This window comes from Dipodomys merriami, unplaced genomic scaffold (assembly GCF_024711535.1).
Source record: "Dipodomys merriami isolate MVZ:Mamm:240054 unplaced genomic scaffold, mDipMer1.0.p SCAF_964, whole genome shotgun sequence".
Lineage (NCBI taxonomy): Eukaryota > Metazoa > Chordata > Mammalia > Rodentia > Heteromyidae > Dipodomys > Dipodomys merriami.
In genome coordinates, this window is record NW_027206584.1 from 149,503 (window position 1) to 167,731 (window position 18,229).

The window sequence follows — 18,229 nt, forward strand, 5'->3', positions numbered from 1 at the left end:
ACTCCAAACTCTCCATAAGGTACCACACTGAGATCATTCAACTGCCTCTCACTGGAATGGCAATTGCATCTGACCTTTAAACCAGGAGAAGTGTTTTACAATGCTGTGGTAGATATTTATTCTTAGTAGACATCTCCTCCCTCATAGCTTATGGTGTACACTGTTTATGTATAATCTAGGCATTTAGAAGACTAAACCACCATACAAGTCACCCATTCCAGGGACAGAGTAGAGTATACCAACCATCCTGAGACACAAGAGATCTTCATTCTTTCAGAGAGATCTACAAGCACTTAAGACACAGATCCCACCCAGGCTATGTCACCCTAGCAGGCACTGGGCCTCCCCAGCCCTACCACTGAAAAGAAATGTATCAAATGGCCCACATTTTAACATCTACATGACCTATCCCTAGAAGCTGACATCACAGCCAGCTTAGGCATGCATCTACCCCCCCCCCCACGCACACACTTCCTCCAGCTACAGTGGTCTATTCTTCAGTCATAGGATAAGAATTTCATCTAGAAGGTATTTTTAGACAGAGAGAAGGTTCTATGATGCCGATAACAGCAAGACCACACCTTAAGTAAAATCAGATATGAGACCATCTATAGACACCACATATGTCTACAGACTGCCTGAATACAGACCGGCCTCTCTGGGCCTACTCCTGTCTTTTGATACCGAAGAGAAGGTCACTAGTCCATTCTTGGATAGTTCAAGTTGTTTCCTCTGCCTACTGGGAGCACAACAAATTGAACAGTATGCCCTAATAATCAGCAACATCAATCAGTACTTATCAAAGCTAGCCTGCAATTACTGCTTCATATTTTGCCAGGAAACTGCAATTCACCTTATAGACCTTCCTAAAAGGATAGGAAATAGATCCAGCAAGCCTCACTCTGTTTCTATCTCAGGAGTGGAACCAGCAGGACACAGAATGGCCATGGGTAAGATTACAAAAATACTTTTCAAGCCAACATTTCCTGGAGACACACAGAAGAATAGGATTCGCCCAGAAAGAAGTCCATGTCACCAAGGCCTAACACAGCTCACTTAGGTTTTGCACTGAGAATGACTAGCAGTATCTCCCAGAGGGAAATGACTAGAGAACTTCCCACTCTGGCAAGAGGTCAGGCACAGGTACAGGAGACCAGCAAGAAACCCCACATTAGTTGAGCAGAATGTTTAAACCCATTGCATTTCACCAGTACTCCAAAAATAATTGCAATGGGAAGGAAAGATTCATCCCTGGGCCAAGCTGGTGCTTGGATCTATCTTCACACATTCCAAGGGCTCACCCCTGGTCAGTCTTCATCTTTGAAGTGATGATTCCAGAACTCTTAATGGTCTGCCTACAGTCAACAGCTAACTTCTGTAGACCAGAGACATGTGCAAGGTACAGAAGACTGACTGAAGTATACAAACCAGATATGATCACTAGGGAGGCACAGAACTTACTTCCTTGGTTCTGAAATTACTCACATGGTAATTACCAAGGCCATATAACATTAACCACCTAAGAGCTAGACAACTACTAATCATATAAAAAAATAAAGATGCCCAACCGTATGCTAGATAAGTTAAATATCTACCACTGAAACTTTACTGTATCATCTATAGGTCTAGATCCATAGATGCCTCTAGAAATGGCATTGGCTATAGCAATACGGGATAATTCACAGGACAACTGGAAATACACTGTACACACACCTAGATACCAGAAGCTAGTTCATTCTGTGCAAGTATTCTGAGATGCTGCTCGAGAGGTCGGAGACCTACTGGGATTTTTAACTTCTGCTCTGGTCACAGTGTCCTGGTAACTAAGTAACTGGAGAGTTCGAAATGCAGCTATACAGAAGAGTCACACCGTAAAACAGATCTGTCTTCTCTTCAGAGACTAGGTTCTCCAGAAAACAGATCACTGTATTTCCATGATGACCAATTTTATTTGTTGGTTGTGGATACAGTTCCCAAACTCTAACCAAACACTGGTCTAAGGTGGATTAGTACCTGGAGAAGTGATCAGTGTCATCAATCAGTTGATTTTTTGGAAAGATCATTTTAGCATTGAGGGGCCCAATTCAATCAGTTGAGGGGCCTGAAAAGCAGAGACAAGTCTTCCTGAAGACCTGCCTGTAATGCTGGTGGAGAGATTCCACATTTACCTCCAAAGAGTCCCAGCCCATGCCTTCCCAAGTACCCCTGAAACCCCATCAAGAAATTTTGAATGAGCTCCCAGCCCAAATCCCCATGAGGATACTAGGGCCTATAATTTGGCCATGTGAGGCCTGTAGCAAGTCAATTTCCTTTGGTCACCCACCAAAGATTCAGACATAGATTCAGACATAGCAAGGTATCATGGGGATACACTTGTCTCACTCAGCATGCACCTGACAATACAAGCAGAATGAGAATTACCTAGATCATTTCCTGTGGGATACCATCTTTCCCCTTGCTGTAAGACATCCAGAATGTGTGACACATACAGTGGAGACATGAGTACATTTTCATCACATCAGCCATGAGCAATATTGGTCTGAAGGGGAACACAAAGTAAACTCCCAGTGCCCAAATTTAGGGGACATTTCCAAAAGTTACAGATCATGGGGGGAAAGTTGCACACGTTTCAAGCACCCATTTATTGAAGGCTCCATGAGATAAAAATACCAAACAGGTATTCCTTGGAAAAACTATAGGTAGTATTATCTGCCTGGCTATAATTTGCAAGCCAGTAAAAATGTAACCACGTGAGAAGAAAATTTCCCTCTTCATGCTGGGGAGGCGGGGGATTCCGACAAACACAGTGCCGTAGTGAAGGGGGACTTTGGAACTTCCCATCATGCCAGGGACATCTGTAACAATGAAGAATCTTCCAGCTCAAAGTCATTCAAGAACTTAAATACTTGTGAGCTAGTTTGCAGTTTTGACACAGATAAGCATGCTCACTTCAAGACTCTGGCATCATACAGGGGCAAAAGTTAGTGCTTGAATATTTCTAACAACTCTGCACAGTAAAGCAATTCACAAGAGAGCCCCTGTAGAAGCCTTCGTCTAGAGAGAAGCACCTGCTATTCACTGTTTCCTCTCTGCCATGGCCTATAACCTGGAGAATCTGGGTACAGACTGAGGTATACTAAACATGTTGTGTTTTCCATTTCCCGCTAGGCATGCTGATGATGGTGACCACAGAGTGGTATCTTATCTATGTCCATCATGCTCTCTTTCCCCCCAAGTTCAGGCCTGCAATGTTTTTATGCTAGATGAGGTCCCCAGGACCTCACTATGGGAACTGAGATACATATCTCCTGCAAGTATCTTCTACTCTGAAGGGCAGTCTCAATGCCTCCTTGGAGTTATATATAACTGATCTTTGTCCTGGGGTTCAGAATCACCTGCGTACACCTCAAGTCTACCCTACACACAAGCCCACCAAGAGCCACATAGCTGTTGGAAATAGAGCTCAAGCTATACTGGCCATGAAGATATAGAAAAGGAACCAGTGTCTGAAGCGCAAAACCAGTCATGATGCACATGTAAAAGCACAGAGGTCTCTCCTGGGGAGTACAGAGTCCAAGTCCATCACCCCTCACATTCAACAGGCCATTGTCTGGTTCACAAGACAAATCCCATCATAAACATGTGATCGCTAACTCACTGCAGAGCTCAGGTAAGGATTATTTGAATCCAGACTGCAGTCAGATGTACTTCAAGTGCATTAATACCCTACCTTCCCAAAGCCCAGGCATACTAACAAGGGGTCTGCCCAAAATATGCACTTACAGACACCACTACCACCTTCTGAAAGCTCCTGTCTTGAAAGCTCATGGTAGAAGTTACCTTTAAATGTCAGAATAAGTAATCCAAGTCCCCCACGGATCAGGGAAGATAAGAAGATCAGGTTTGAAGTCCTGACACCCCACTGCTTGCCCTAAAGCAAGCATTTTGAGCTGAAAATCTCCAGTCACATACCTGCCCCCTCCACTGTCAGAGTAAGCTGATTGCTTTCTATACCAGCTGCTTGGTGATAGGGGCCACTCCCGTGCTCTGCCATCATCACAGAATGATTCCATATCTCTGAATCCTTTGGTTCTAGATCCAGCTAAGTCTCTTAACAGAGGTCAAAACCTATGAGATGTCACCTAGGATTTTTAAAATAAAGTTAGTAGTCCTATATTCATGGAGGGACATGGTGTGAGGGAATAAAGGAAAACGCAGAGAGATGGCTGGATATTTGAATCCCAAGTATTCCACAAGCTGAAAACTATTCTCCATTTGTCAGGGAGTAGACATTGATCAACTGCAACAATCACAGAATTCATGTTTTGATCATGGTTCCTATTAGGTGTGAGAAACAAGTAGGCCCTTATTTTAACTGTGTGGCGGTTATCTACCTGAACATTATGCAATCTAGCACTAGAGTACTCTCAGATGGAGTGGTGACTGGTGACACTTGAGAGACAGAGAGAAAAGGGATGGGAAAGCAGAACATTTGTCACAGTTCCATTTAGAGCATTCTAGGACCACACCTGTGCTATGATCACCAACTTCTTTCCAACAATTTTATCTTATCATGAACTTGCCAACAATCATTCACGTTGCACTGAGCAATGATTCATCGGCTCATGTCAGGTCCAAGTGATCCAAAGGCTGCCACAGTAACATGTAATAAACAATGGCAAGTTGGATTATGAGTCCAGTTCAGGGTCAAGCTTCTCCACTTTGACGACTATCTCTGGGGCTGGAGCATCAGCAGAGGCGTGGTGGGCCTCTGTCTCTGACTCGGACAGCACTTCCTCCTTGATCTTCACAGGCTTACCACTGGCTTCCTTCTCTTCATCTGAGACTCATCCAGCTCCCATTCATCATCGATGTCCATTTCAAATACTCTTACATGATGGAGACTTGAACTTAACTAAAGAAAAGGCACATTAATGTGTGTGTGTGTGTGTGTGTGTGTGTGTGTGTGTGTGTGTGTGTGTGTGTGTGTGTGAAAGCGCACATGCACCTGGAACTGGGACTTGAACATGGGGCCTGAGCATCTTTTGCTCATAGCGTTCTAGTGGAGCCACAGCTCCTGAGCAGCTAGAATTATAGGTATGAGCCACTGGTGTCAGGAGTTACATTAACAATTTTCTAACTAATGGCTTTGCAAACAAATTTTATAAAACGAAGCAGAAATCAGAAGCTTTAAGCAAAGTATAGATTTATAGGAAAGTTATATTTTTAACAATTTACTATAAAATCACCCAATTCCACCTTCATTTTACATAAAAGGATCTCCACACAGCACATGGTGAATTTATGTAACTTAGAAGCCAAACTATTTTTGCCAGTCCTGGGGCTTGAATTCTGGGCCTGGGTGCTATCCTTTTGTTCAAGGTGAGCACTCTACCACTTGAGCCACAGAGCCACTTCTGGCTTTTTCTGTAATTCATTGGAGATAAGAGCCTCTTGAACTTTCCTGCCTGGGCTGGCTTCAAACTAAGATCCTCAGATCTCAACCTCCTCAGTAACTACGATTACAGGCGTGAGCCACCAGCACCTCGCTCTGAAATTGCTCTTAATTACTCAAAGTTTCTCCAAACAAGAAAACAAAATAACTAGCCTGCTGCTTGCTCAGTTAACTGAAACCAAGGGACAGAATGACAAGCAGAGAATGAGCCTTGGAGATGACATGCTTGAGTACTCATAGGATGCTGCATAGAAACAAAGCCATACTCACCACACAGGACACTTTGTGAAAAACATTCCCAGCAACGTACTGAGCTTTCATGCTCTCCAGTAACCGCCAGTGCTTCTCAAAGTGCAGGGTGCATGTGGGAATAACACTGCTTTGTTCATCTAGCCTGGAGGAAAAACCAGCCCAGGAATCAAACAGGACCTCCACCTCCCACATTCACTAGAGGAGGGGTTTGGGGCAACTGGGGTCCTACTCCCACCCACACTCCATTCCCAGGTGACAAGACAGTCTGTAAAAATACTACATTCCACAGAGCCTTGGCTTCATTTTAGTAAGGTCTTGGTGCCCTTTGTTTTTTGGGTGATGGGGAGGGAGGATACAGTACTAGAGATTAAATTCAAGCCTTGCACAACTGAGCTATGCACCCAGTCCTCAATTCCCTTTCAAGGAGAGCAGATGCTCATGTTTTTAAATTAGAGAAGGAATCTCATTACTTTAAATCCTCAAGCAACTAAAACTATCTCCTAGAACTGACTATAGACTCTGCAATGGAACTGGGGTCCCAATTCTGGAAAACACTAAAGGCAAGTTTATAATTATTAGTGACAACAAACTAAAGTTAATGCTATCCTTTAAAACATAACTCAAATGAAGTCCTCTTCTCCATTCCAAATAATTCCTCATCTTATTCTAGCAAAAAATCCTAGTTTAATATTAAAGCAAGGGACAAGACAATGATTAAAGTCGGCACATTTTTTCCCGTTTTTTAATTTTTGAGGTAACATACAATTGTAACATTAGGAAATTTGTAACATTTGGGAAGACTTTGTAGCATGAAGGAAGACTTACCTTCTGATTTTTTTCAGTTGTGGGGTAGATGATCCTCCTAAATTTAATAGCAATTAGTCTCCTCCTCATCTTTCCTAACAGTGTTTGGTGGGTTTCAGTGTGTTGTATGAAGTTCGGATTTTAAAAATACAAAGTAGGAAGCCAGGCAGGCACTGGTGGCTCATTCCTGTAATCCTAGCTACTCAGGAGGATCATGGTTCAAAGCCAGTCCATGCCGGAAAGACTGTGAAACTCTTCTCTCCAATAAACCACCACAAAACCCAAAGTGGCACTGTGGCTCAAGTGGCAGAGTGCTAGGCTTGACCTGAAGAACTGAGGGACAGCACTCAGGCCCAGAGTTCAAACCCCATGATGGACAAAGAAAAAAAAAACAAAGCAGGAGGTTTTCTGCTCAGCTGTCTGTATGGGTAGACCAGTAACTAAAAAAACATTGCCTAGCATATGTAAGAAACTGGAATTCTTGGCATATGGTAAATATAGCTAAATATAAGCTAAGCCTGGTACCATATGACTGACAACTCAACACCTTGGAGACCATGCAAGAACTTCATGAATTTGAGACAAGCCTGGTTATTTCAAGGCGAGGCAACCTGAGATACACAATGGGACACTTCTTTTTTAAATTTTTGGTGGTTCTGGGTTTTGAATTCAGCACCTGGTACTGTACCACTTGAGCCACACTTCAGCTCTTTTTGAGATCCTACCTTTAAAAAACTAAAGCTAACTTTAACCACACAGACCCTATACCACTAAGGTAGTTAGTTACCTTGTGGCATAAGTTCTAGTGAATTGATACTCTGCAGCATCTTCACTGTTATACACAAACGACAATGGCAACTGGACCAAGAGTCTGTCTCTTCCTTCACGTCCCATGGTGTCTTTAAGAATGACTGTTACAGTTTCATCATCATAAAACTGGGCATCTAAACAGCTGTAGTTGCTGGAAGTGAGATGCATTTTGTTATATCAGAAATGATCATAACCACATAACATGCTGACACTAAGCAAAAACAAAATAAAACCATAGGTGATATTCCCTGCAATGACAAAACACCTTATCAGTTTATACTTTTATATCAATTTTCACAAATATAACTAGTTATAACAAAATAAGTAATCATCAGATCAAACAAAATGATCTGTGACATTTTATCACTGTTCTAGAAAACTCTGAACATAAATGGCTAGGCCTTAAGCCTGTGAAAATTTCATGAGTTATACCTTATATATAACTGAGTGAACAGAGCTAACAAGAATCAAAGTAAAAGAAAATCTGCCCCCCTACAAATGACAGAGCCCCTTTATTGACAGCACATCTGACATAGCACTGACTACACATACATCACACATGCTTCTGTCCCAAATCAGGCTTGGGCGTTATTTTCTTCTGACTTTTTCAGTTGTAGCATAGGTGAAGCTCCCAAATTTCACAGCAATTAGTCCATTACTTACAGATCTTGAAGAAAGAAAGGAGAGAGGGGAATGAGACCCTATGGAACAACTACATAGCCAATAAATCTAAATGCCTGAACAAACATGACTGGCAATGTTAGCACACATATCTACTTCCCAAATCCCAGACCAACACTACCACTTCCACTCCAGAATACTATAATTTAAACACTTAGTCAGGCAAACCAGCTTGGTTTAAAATCTTAATCACTAAGCAGCTAAAGGCCATAACTAAGGAAAACTAACATCTTGAATTCAAAAATTCCCTTTAGTGAAGGTTCTCAAAAGGCACATAGAGCTCCCCTATGACCCAGCAATCACCTGCTGGGCATTTACCCTAATGACCACAAACAAGGCCATACTAAAGCTACCAGCACAACTAGGTTTATTGCCGCATTATTCACCATAGCTAACATATGGAACCAACCCACACGCCCTTCAGTAGATCAATAGATCAAGAAAATGTGGTAAAGCTGGGGGCCAGTGGCTCACGCGTGTAACCCAAGCTACTCACGAGGTTGAGATCTGAGGAATGCAGTTCAAAGCCAGTCCAGACAGGAAAGTCTGTGAGACTCTTATCCTCAATAAACCACCAGAAAACTGGAAGTGGCACTGTGGCTCAAGTGGTAGAGCACTTGCCTTGAGCTGAAGAGCTGAGGGACAGTGCCCAGGGACAGAGTTCAAGTCCCATGACCAACAAAAAAGAAAATGTGATACACATATGTATACATACATACACACATATGTATACATACATACACACATGTGTGTGTGTGTGTATATATATATATATATATATATATATATATATATATATACATATATGGAATTCTATTCTTCCATCAGAAAGAATGACACTGCCCCATTTGTAAGGAAATGGAAAGACTGGGAAAAAATCCTATCAAGTGAAGCCAGACACCCCCCCAAAATAGGTCCCATTGTTTCCCTTATTTTCAATAATTAGTATACTTCTAGGATAATTTTAACAGATGAGAAAAATAGCTCAAGAGCTATGTACATATGACCATATAAGATGATGCTAAGTGAAATGAACTCCAAGACATGGAAACATGAGGTTTTTCTTTGTTATTGTTGTTTTTGTTTTGTTTTGTTTTTTGGTTCCGTTCATGGGGCCTGAACTCTAGGCTTGGGCGCTGTCCCTCACCTCTTCAGCTCAAGGCTAGTGCTCTACCACTTGAGGCACAACGCCACTTCTGGCTTTTTTCTTTTTGCTTATGTGGTGCTGAGGAATCGAACCCAGGGCCTCAGGCATGAAACGCAAGCACTCTACCACTGAGCCACCTTCCCAGCCCTGTTGTTTTTAATGTACTATGTACTTTTTGTTTCTTTGGTGTGTTCTTCCCCCTGCGGTTTATCCCCTATTGTCACTGTATTTGATTTTGGTACCCTGGTATTATACATACATTTATCTGAATTAGGGAAGGGAAAGGAGAACAGAATCGTGAGACAAAGGACAAGGGGGATCCAATACAATAGCCATATTCACAAGTCAATATGTTGGAAATGATCTGTACAATTTGGCAAGTGGGAGGATTAGGGAGGGGAGGGAAAGGACAAAAATGAGGCAGGGGGTAACAAGTTAGACAAGAAATGTACCTATTATCTTACTTATTAACTGTAACCCCTCTTGACAATGAAAAAAGAAATCCCTTTAGCTATGTGCTGGTGGCTCATGTCAGTAATCCCAGCTACTCAGCGCTGAGATCTGAAGATCATCATTTGAAGCTAGCCTGGGCAGGGATCCAGGAGACTCCTATCTTCAATTAACCACCAAAAAGTCAAAAGTGGAATTGTGGTTCAAGTGGGAAAACAATAGCCTTGAGCACAAAAGCTGAGGGACAATGCCCAGAGCCTAAATTCATACCCCAGAGTGGCACACAAAAATAAACTAGTACCTTCATAGTGAGACTTAAAACGATTTAAAATGCTAATGGAACCCTGAATATCATTTGATTTTCAGAATGTTTACTTTGGAATCTCAAAAAGTCTCTGTGGGCAAGAGCTCTTATTTGATGAAAGATAATTAACCTAAAATTTAAAAAAGCCTTTCTATAAAGTACTTACTAACACAGTTTTGAATCACTAAGTGTTCTTAGATATAACACAGGTCTGCTGTCATTTTCCTAAACCTATTTTTAAAAAAAAACTTATATACGAGGCTATATACTAATATAAAAGTTAAAACTCTAGAACAAGAAGGGATCAAATAGCTTCTCAATTCAGCATTACCATCTCCCAGATGTGAGAACTGAGAATACTGAATGCAAACCTAAAGTCATGAGGCAGCTTCGCTGAAACCCGAAATGCTGGAGGGAAGCTGAATGGCTTATTATTATTACAAATATTAAGCTCTCATCTCTTCGGTTCAAACTTCAAAGGAATACTCACTGGGAAATATCAGTATGCCTTAATCTTAAGATACACATTTTATACAGTGAGTCTTCTAAAATAGTAAAAAGAAGGTACTGTAGATTTGAACTTTTATTATTCCACCTAAGGAAAGAAAAGTAATGTATTTAGCTATTTAAGTTTAGAACAAAAACTACTGTTTACACAAGACGAGGAGACACACACAGAAAAGGAAATGTGAACAATCTGCGCGCAGAGTCCTCACTAAAACAAAAGCAAAAAAAAAAAAAAAAAGAGAAAAATTCAAACTTGCTGCTAAATTATACTACCTAACAGGTAAAGAAGATAACCTTCTAGCATCTCTATATAATGGAATACAGATGGTTTGATTCATTGATTTTCCAATTTCATCCTACAGAAAAGCAAGATTTGGAAACATCATTAGAGAGAAGGGGAGCAGCTAGTGGTGAGGAGCCTGCTTGGCCTGTGCTAAAAGACCACTCCCTCCCTCTGGTCTCATGACATCAGTCACTGACAAGACACACCAGCTCTGGGACTAAGACTGTATTGAGATTGATCTGGGGGGGCAAATAAAACACTAAAGATACTTTACTAAGACGATAATTTTTAAATTTATGTGAGCAGAAAATGAGGGAGGGGGTTACATTGTTGAAAAAGAAATGTACAGTATTCAGTACCTGACCTATGTAATTGTAACCTCTCTGTACATCACCTTTACAATAATTTTTTTTTTTTTTTGTCGGTGGAGGGGCTTGAACTCTGGGCCTGGGCACTCTGTCCCTCAGCTCTTCAGCTCAAGACTGGGCACTCTGTCCCTCAACTCTTCAGCTCAAGACTAGTGCTCTACCACTTGAGCCACAGTGCCACTTCTGGTTTTCTAAGTGGTTTATTGGAGATAAGCCTCATGGCCTTTCCTGCCCTAGCTGGCTTTGAACTCGATCCTCAGATCTCAGTCTCCTGAGAAGCTAGGATTACAGGCATGAGCCATAAGTGCCTACCTTATAATAATTTTAAAAATACATAAAGTAAAATAAATTTATATAAGGAATTAACTATGGATATAACCAAGCCATAAGAAACTGCCAATTTTGACAATCAAAACGAGTTGAATATCAGCATTTTTACAATTTATCCTAATATATATGTTCATTTACATAGACGAGACATACTATACTCTTGTTCCCACACGAAGACATGCATTTCTTCCCAACTTACTGCTGTCATTTGCAAACACTGATCAATAATGGTTTCCATTTGCCTTTTCACAAAATGCAATGATTTTCGAGCATAATAAGGAAACAGCAAAGGGCTTTCTGGTTTCAGACAAAAACAGAAACAAAACAAAAACTATAGCAAACCAATGATTAGGAGAAAATAATCCATTGTCAGAGGCAGTCCATACTTTTTCTTTTTTTATTTTTTTTTATTTTTTATTTTTAAATTTAAAATTTTATTTTATTTTATTTGAGAACATACTGTACAGAAGGTTTACAATTACATGGGCAGGATAATGCATACATTTCTTACCAAGCATTGCAGCCTCCTCCTTTGTTTACCCTTCACCTCCCTTCCCAGCCACCCCCTCCCCCCGACCCAATCATACCCCCTCCCCCCCCACACCGACATTGTAAAGCTGGTTTTGACATGACATTTTGTACTTCTCATTGTTGCAACAGGTCCACCTGAATCCTTAAACGACTTGTTTGTCCCCATCTCCTCCACATGTTATACTGACATCAAATATAGTGAAAGCGGGGGTTACACTGTGGGGGAGGAACATACAAAGCAACAAAGAAATAATCTTATAAATGCATTAGAAACACATGCATGAAAGAAACGAAAACATTAAAATACATATTTAAGGGTTCATTTTCCTAACATCATATTATCTGACCTTTTCCGCTTGACTCATACCTATACTAGATATTGCAAATAAGGGAAACCATGGGACCTATGTTTCTTTGGGCCTGGCTTACTTCACTTAATATAATTTTTTCCAAACCTTTCCATTTCCTAACAAATGGGGAAATGTCATTCTTTCTGATGGAGGCATAGAATTCCATTGTGTATATATACCACATTTTCTTGATCCATTCATCTACTGAGGGGCATCTGGGTTGGTTCCATATCTTAGCTATGGTAAATAATGCTGCAATAAACATAGTTGTGCTGGTAGCTTTAGTGTGGTCTTGTTTGTAAACATTTGGGTAAATGCCCAAAAGTGGGATTGCTGGATCATAGGGGAGATCTATGTGAAGTCTTTTGAGGAACCTCCATACTGCTTTCCAAAGTGGTTGAACAAGTTTACATTTCCACCAACAATGAAGTAAGGTTCCTTTCTGTCCCCATCCCCTCCAGCATCTGTTGTTGTTAGAGTTCTTGATTTTTGCTGTTCTAACTGGAGTGAGGTGATATCTCAATGTTGTTTTGATTTGCATTTCTTTTATGGCTAGGGATGTTGAACATTTCTTCATGTGTCTATTGGCCATCCTTCTTTCTTCTTCAGAGAAGCTTCTCTTTAAGTCTTTCGCCCACTTATTTATTGGGCAGTTGTTTCTTTGAGGAATTTGTTGTTGGGTGGTTTAATTTTTTGAGTTCCAAGTATATTTTAGATATGAGACCCTTGTCCGTTGTATGGCTAGTAAAGATCTTCTCCCAATCCGTGGGCTTTCTATTGATCTTGCTAGCTATGTCATTTGCCCTGCAGAAGCTCTGCAACCTTATGCAATCCCATTTGTCCAACCTTTCTTTGATTTGTTGTGCTTCCGGGTCTCTATTCAGAAAATTTCGGCCTGAGCCAAGGAGACCTAGGGTTTCTCCTATTCCATCCTGTAATGTTTTCAGAGTGTCTGCTTTGAGTTCAAGGTCTTTGATCCATTTGGAGTTGATTCTGGTGCAGGGTGATATATAAGGATCTAGCTTTAGTTTTCTGCATGTAGTTAACCAATTTTGCCAGCACCATTTACTGAAGAGGCTGTCTTTCTTCCATTCTATTGTTTTAGCTCCCTTATTGAAGATTAGATGGCTATAGGTCTGTAGGTTCATTTCTGGGTTTTCAATTCTATTCCATTGGTCCTGAGGTCTGTTCTTATGCCAATACCAAGCTGTTTTGATTACTATAGTCCATACTTTTTCATGGTGGAATTCTCATTATACTTTCGACATACCTTGTTAAAATAAATGACCAGAATCTCCCTTCAATCCAGTCCACTTAATACAACTACATTCGCTTGGTCCTTCTCATGCTTAGTCCTACACCAAAGCCCAACAGTAAAATGCTATTGGCTATTAGAAAAATGGAAGGCATTGGAAACCATAAGCTATGTACTGAAACCTGTTCTTTCTTCTCAACTCTGCCACAATGTGATAGCAGCAGCAGTCCAGGATACTCTGCCACTGCTAGCTTTGTTTCTTTTTTGCTGTTGTATTCAGTATGCTTTTTATTTTAAAATGGCTTTTTTATACAGTATTACAATATCCATAAGAACTCATCTTATTCTCCAACTTAAAAGGAAAAAAAACAAAGAGGCCTACTGGGCCTCTGGAACTGCCTGGGATGAAAAGAGCTGTGAATCAAGCTGTGACTCAGGCCCACCAGCTCAAATGGCTCTGAGACTGTCTCTCCCACACTCAGCACTTCCCTTACCAGCTGTGTTAGGTAAAAAAAAATAATCATTTCAGCACTTTAAGGTTCAAGAGGTGACATACTAGGTAATTACAGAAAAACATGTTGCCTTTGTCGCCAGTTCCCAAAACTCAGCTCCTGAAACCCAGATATCCTGAGTAGTAAATGTGATGGCCAATTTTAATTTTTTTGGGGGGGGTCCGGTTGTGGGGCCTGAACTCTGGGCCTGAGCGCTGTCCCTCAGCTCTTCAGCTCAAGGCTAGAGCTCTACCACTTGAGTCACAGCTCCACTTCCGGCTTTTTTCATTTTGCTTATGTGGTACTGAGGAATCGAACCCAGGGCCTCAGGCATGCAAGGCAAGCGCTCTACCACTGAGCCATCTTCCCAGCCCATGATGGCCAATTTTAATGTGGCCACTCTGGCAGGTTCCTGCAAAGCCTCAGGGTTGGGTGGCGTGGAAAGTCTATGCCTTAACCAGAAGCTTATAAGTTTCAGCTCCATCTGCCAGACTGCAGGAAAGGAATCGGGGCTTGGGGTTGAATTCTACCCCAGTGACTAAATCATTATAATGAAGCCTCCATCAAAAACCCAAGACAAACTGGGAGAGAGCAAGGGAAAGGGTGACATTGTCAAAAAAAGAAATGTAATCTTTACCTGCCTTACGTAACCATAACTTTTCTTTTCTTTTTCTTTTTCTTTTTTTCTGGTCCTGGGGCCTGAACTCTGTGCCTAGGAGCTGTCCCTCAGCTCTTCAGCTCAAGGCTAGCACCCTACCACTTGAGCCACAGAGCCACTTCCAGCTTTTTCTGCTTATGTGGTCCTGAGGAATGAAACCCAGGACTTGATGCATGCAAGGCAAGCCCTCTACCACTGAGCCAACTTCCCAGCCCACCATAACCCTTCTTTACTAACCTTCTTAATAATTAAAAAAAAAGACACTGGGGAGGTTTGGATGGCTCCCTGGTTGATGAACATGTTGAGTGCTGGGAGGATCTAAAAGCTGTGGCCTCTTCCTCCATATCAAACCCTGAATGATGTTTTCCACTGGGCTATGCCCAAGTTAAATTTTTATTACAAACAGTCTGGAAAGGAAAGCTGAATGTGTTCCTGAGCATTGTACACCAGTCTGGAAGCTATGCCAACTTAAGGGAGAAAGTTGGGACATATGTCCCATAGTCAAGTCCCACAGAGGTGTGGGTAAGGGAACCTAGCTCTTGGGACTGATGTGATGTGAGGAGTCTAGCAGACTGAGCCTTCCTCCCTCTGGAGGCTAATGATCATTGTGGGTGCTCAGTGTCATAATTGCAATGAATTGCATTGCAGGACCTTCAGCTGGTATCATAACTGGCTGGTGTCAGGAGGGAAAAAATAATTTTAGTGTCAGCATAGTTAATGTACCACAGCACAGTTAATTTCAGGGTGTTTTCTATCTATCATGGTGACATCATACTCTACTTGTTAAAATGCTGTTCTCTAATCAAATAAAATGGACATGCCAAGTAAGCCTGAAGAAATTAGACAAATTTTGAGGTTACTCTTTAATCTCAAATATGTATAAACATGGCCAACATCTGCTTGGTTCATAAAGTACCTTTAAGATGGCTGCTGTTTTGGAGGAAGTCATACCACTGGTTTCCTTCCGTGTTAGGGGGTGACACAAGGCCATCATCTTCATCTTTCAAATACTAAAAATAGTTTAAATTTTTTTCAGTTAAGCAATGATTCAGGCTCTAATATGTATTTAACATTATTCTAGTTACTAAGTTATCTTGTTGTACTGCCAGGTTCTCTGAAGGTACATTATTTTTCTAAGTGAGGTGACAAATTCTAGACAACATGAAAATGACTTAAATGGTCAGAGTATAGTAAATGTAGAAACCAGAGTTTACATTTTGTGGTTCATTTTCAAGATATATTTTAACCTTACCTATCAGGGCTATATTTTAGTTTTACAAGTACCAACTGACAGTATGCTCCACAAGGGCAGTTCTCACAGTGTAGCCCCATCCCTGAGAGTGCTCAGCATGCTTCCATTGACTACAAGGTTAATGCCAGCTTTAGTGCCAAGGTGTCACTTGCCCTTTCACGGTGTCAACATTTGCACTGAAGGTGTGGAAGAAAGAACAGCCAGTACCTGCACCCCTCACCTAGTAGACCAAATTCTTGTGTTCTTTGTCACATATTCAGTTTCATTTATCCTGATAGAACTATTAAATTGTTAATTCTCAAGTCTTGATGGCAGATCTTTTAACGTTTTTTGAGTCAGAGTTAGGAGGCACACGGGTGATTTTACAACACATCAAAGCATGCAAAGTTGTCTTGAAGAAAAACTGAAACTGTCTTGTTTCAGTTGTAAAGGCAGACATTTTATAAAAAATGACATTCCAAGGGGGAGGATGGGAAGGGATGGGAAGGGGAAACTAAGGAGGAGGCTACAATGCTTGATAAGAAACGTACTCATTATCTTGCCCATGTAATTGTAACCCCTCTGTACAGTATTTTCACAATAATAAATAAATAAATATTTTAAAAATGACATTCCATTTTTACTTAGAAACAAAAGACTAGGGGACAAACTGGTTCTTCATACTTAGATGTTTGTGAGGTATTTTTTAATTTTAAAATTTTTATTTATTTTATTAAATAGATGTACAAGGAGTTGCCATGGTTCAGCTTATGGACAAATATGTCTTGGTCAATGTTACCCCTTTGAACATGCATACTCATCCATCCCTCTACCCCCTCAAACTCTTACTTTTGGCAGGTATTTTTTTGAAAATAAAGTGACTTTGAACAAAACAACCTAAAATATTTATTGCAAATAACATTTCAGCTAAACTTGGTTCTAAAGGCCTGTAATTCCAGCACTTAGAAGAGGATGAGGCAGGAATATCACAAGTTTAAGGCCTATAGAGCAAGACCCTGTCTCAAAAAAAAAAAGCAACTTTTAAGCAAAACTCAAAATGTTGGCACCTGCATCTGTTACTGAGTGCCTGACAGCTTCACAGTAACTAAAGACTGATTAGAGTAGACTGAAGTCACATATTTATAATGTATAATGGAAGGCGTCAGTACTTAAAAAGATCTGTAAAAGCCACAGAACCAATATTTCTAAAAAGACCAAGTTATGATGCTATGAAAACAAGCATGAGTAAAAGTGCCTTTCAAAGTGCAAGGAAGATGGAGAGATTTTTAATGAAACTGAGTATGAAGTGTCTACTAAACACAATTTTAGATTCCACATTAAAAACTTCCAAGAGACCAACACTTGGAAGGATTTTGTATAATATTAAAGAATATCCTCAGTTAAAGGACAAAACTAGTTCAGTACTTTCTCCTTTCCAAGGACACACACCTGCTTGAAGTTAGATTTTCCTTATATACATTAAGCAAATTAGCATATTAAAACAGAATAAACACATAGGTAGACATTAAAATTAGCTGTCTTCTATTAAGCTGTACATCAAAGACAGCTGAGAAAATAAACAACAATGCCAGTTATACTGGCATTGTATTATTTTCCATAAAATTTAGATAATATGAATTAACAGTACAAAGTCTTAAAATTCGTTCTTAAAAATCAAACCAAGTTCAATAGAAAGCCCATACCTGACCAACTTTTTCAACATTAAAGTATTTTCTTTTTCGATTAGAAAAGTCTGGAGCCTAGAAAGAACAAACATAGTTTATTTCTAAAAGCTCAAAATATTAAGAAAATAATCTTAAAATTAACAAACTCAATATGTATTTTATAAAACAGCTATCCATTGCATTTAGTTTTTTGCAGATTGTAAGATACATACAGACAGAAGTCTACTTATAGACTTTATGTTTAGTCTTTTTAAAATTAGTCTTTTTATAAAAGTAATTGCTCATTACTTTTTAACCATGAACCATCTTTGCTGTGATTATTTTCAAAGTGACTTAATTGTAAAAATAGCTATTTCTTTCCTCATTGAAATGTTCAGTAAGAAATTCAGTAACAAATGTGATATCTTTCTGAGTTATCTATTAACAAAAAGGGGCAAAAAGAAAACAAATCACGGTAAAAAGAAAGCTTCCCAATAATTTGCCTGAATCCACAGTTTGGGCCTGGGTGCAGGTGAGTGGGCTGTGGAGAGCAAGGAGGAGGCTGGCTGTTCTCTAAGCTCGCTTTCAGGGAATGCTTCTTTCCACATCCTCACAGAAAGAAACTGCTCATTTCCAGGCTTCAACTTAGGTACAACAT

The 18,229-nt window shown here is 40.3% G+C and overlaps 1 protein-coding gene across 1 annotated transcript in view; it reads right to left on the reverse strand.

Annotated features, from left to right (window-relative positions):
- Positions 1 to 4,688: 4,688 nt before the first annotated feature.
- Positions 4,689 to 18,229, reverse strand: part of LOC138821922 (anaphase-promoting complex subunit 4-like) — a 47,410-nt gene continuing 33,869 nt past the window's right edge. The window contains 12 exon segments of the mRNA XM_070014365.1: positions 4,689 to 4,846; positions 4,849 to 4,915; positions 5,726 to 5,849; positions 7,299 to 7,474; positions 7,916 to 7,988; positions 10,394 to 10,498; positions 10,580 to 10,618; positions 10,705 to 10,766; positions 11,591 to 11,688; positions 15,593 to 15,686; positions 17,611 to 17,667; positions 17,926 to 18,009. Of these exon segments, the coding sequence (XP_069870466.1) occupies positions 4,689 to 4,846; positions 4,849 to 4,915; positions 5,726 to 5,849; positions 7,299 to 7,474; positions 7,916 to 7,988; positions 10,394 to 10,498; positions 10,580 to 10,618; positions 10,705 to 10,766; positions 11,591 to 11,688; positions 15,593 to 15,686; positions 17,611 to 17,667; positions 17,926 to 18,009 (1,137 nt within the window).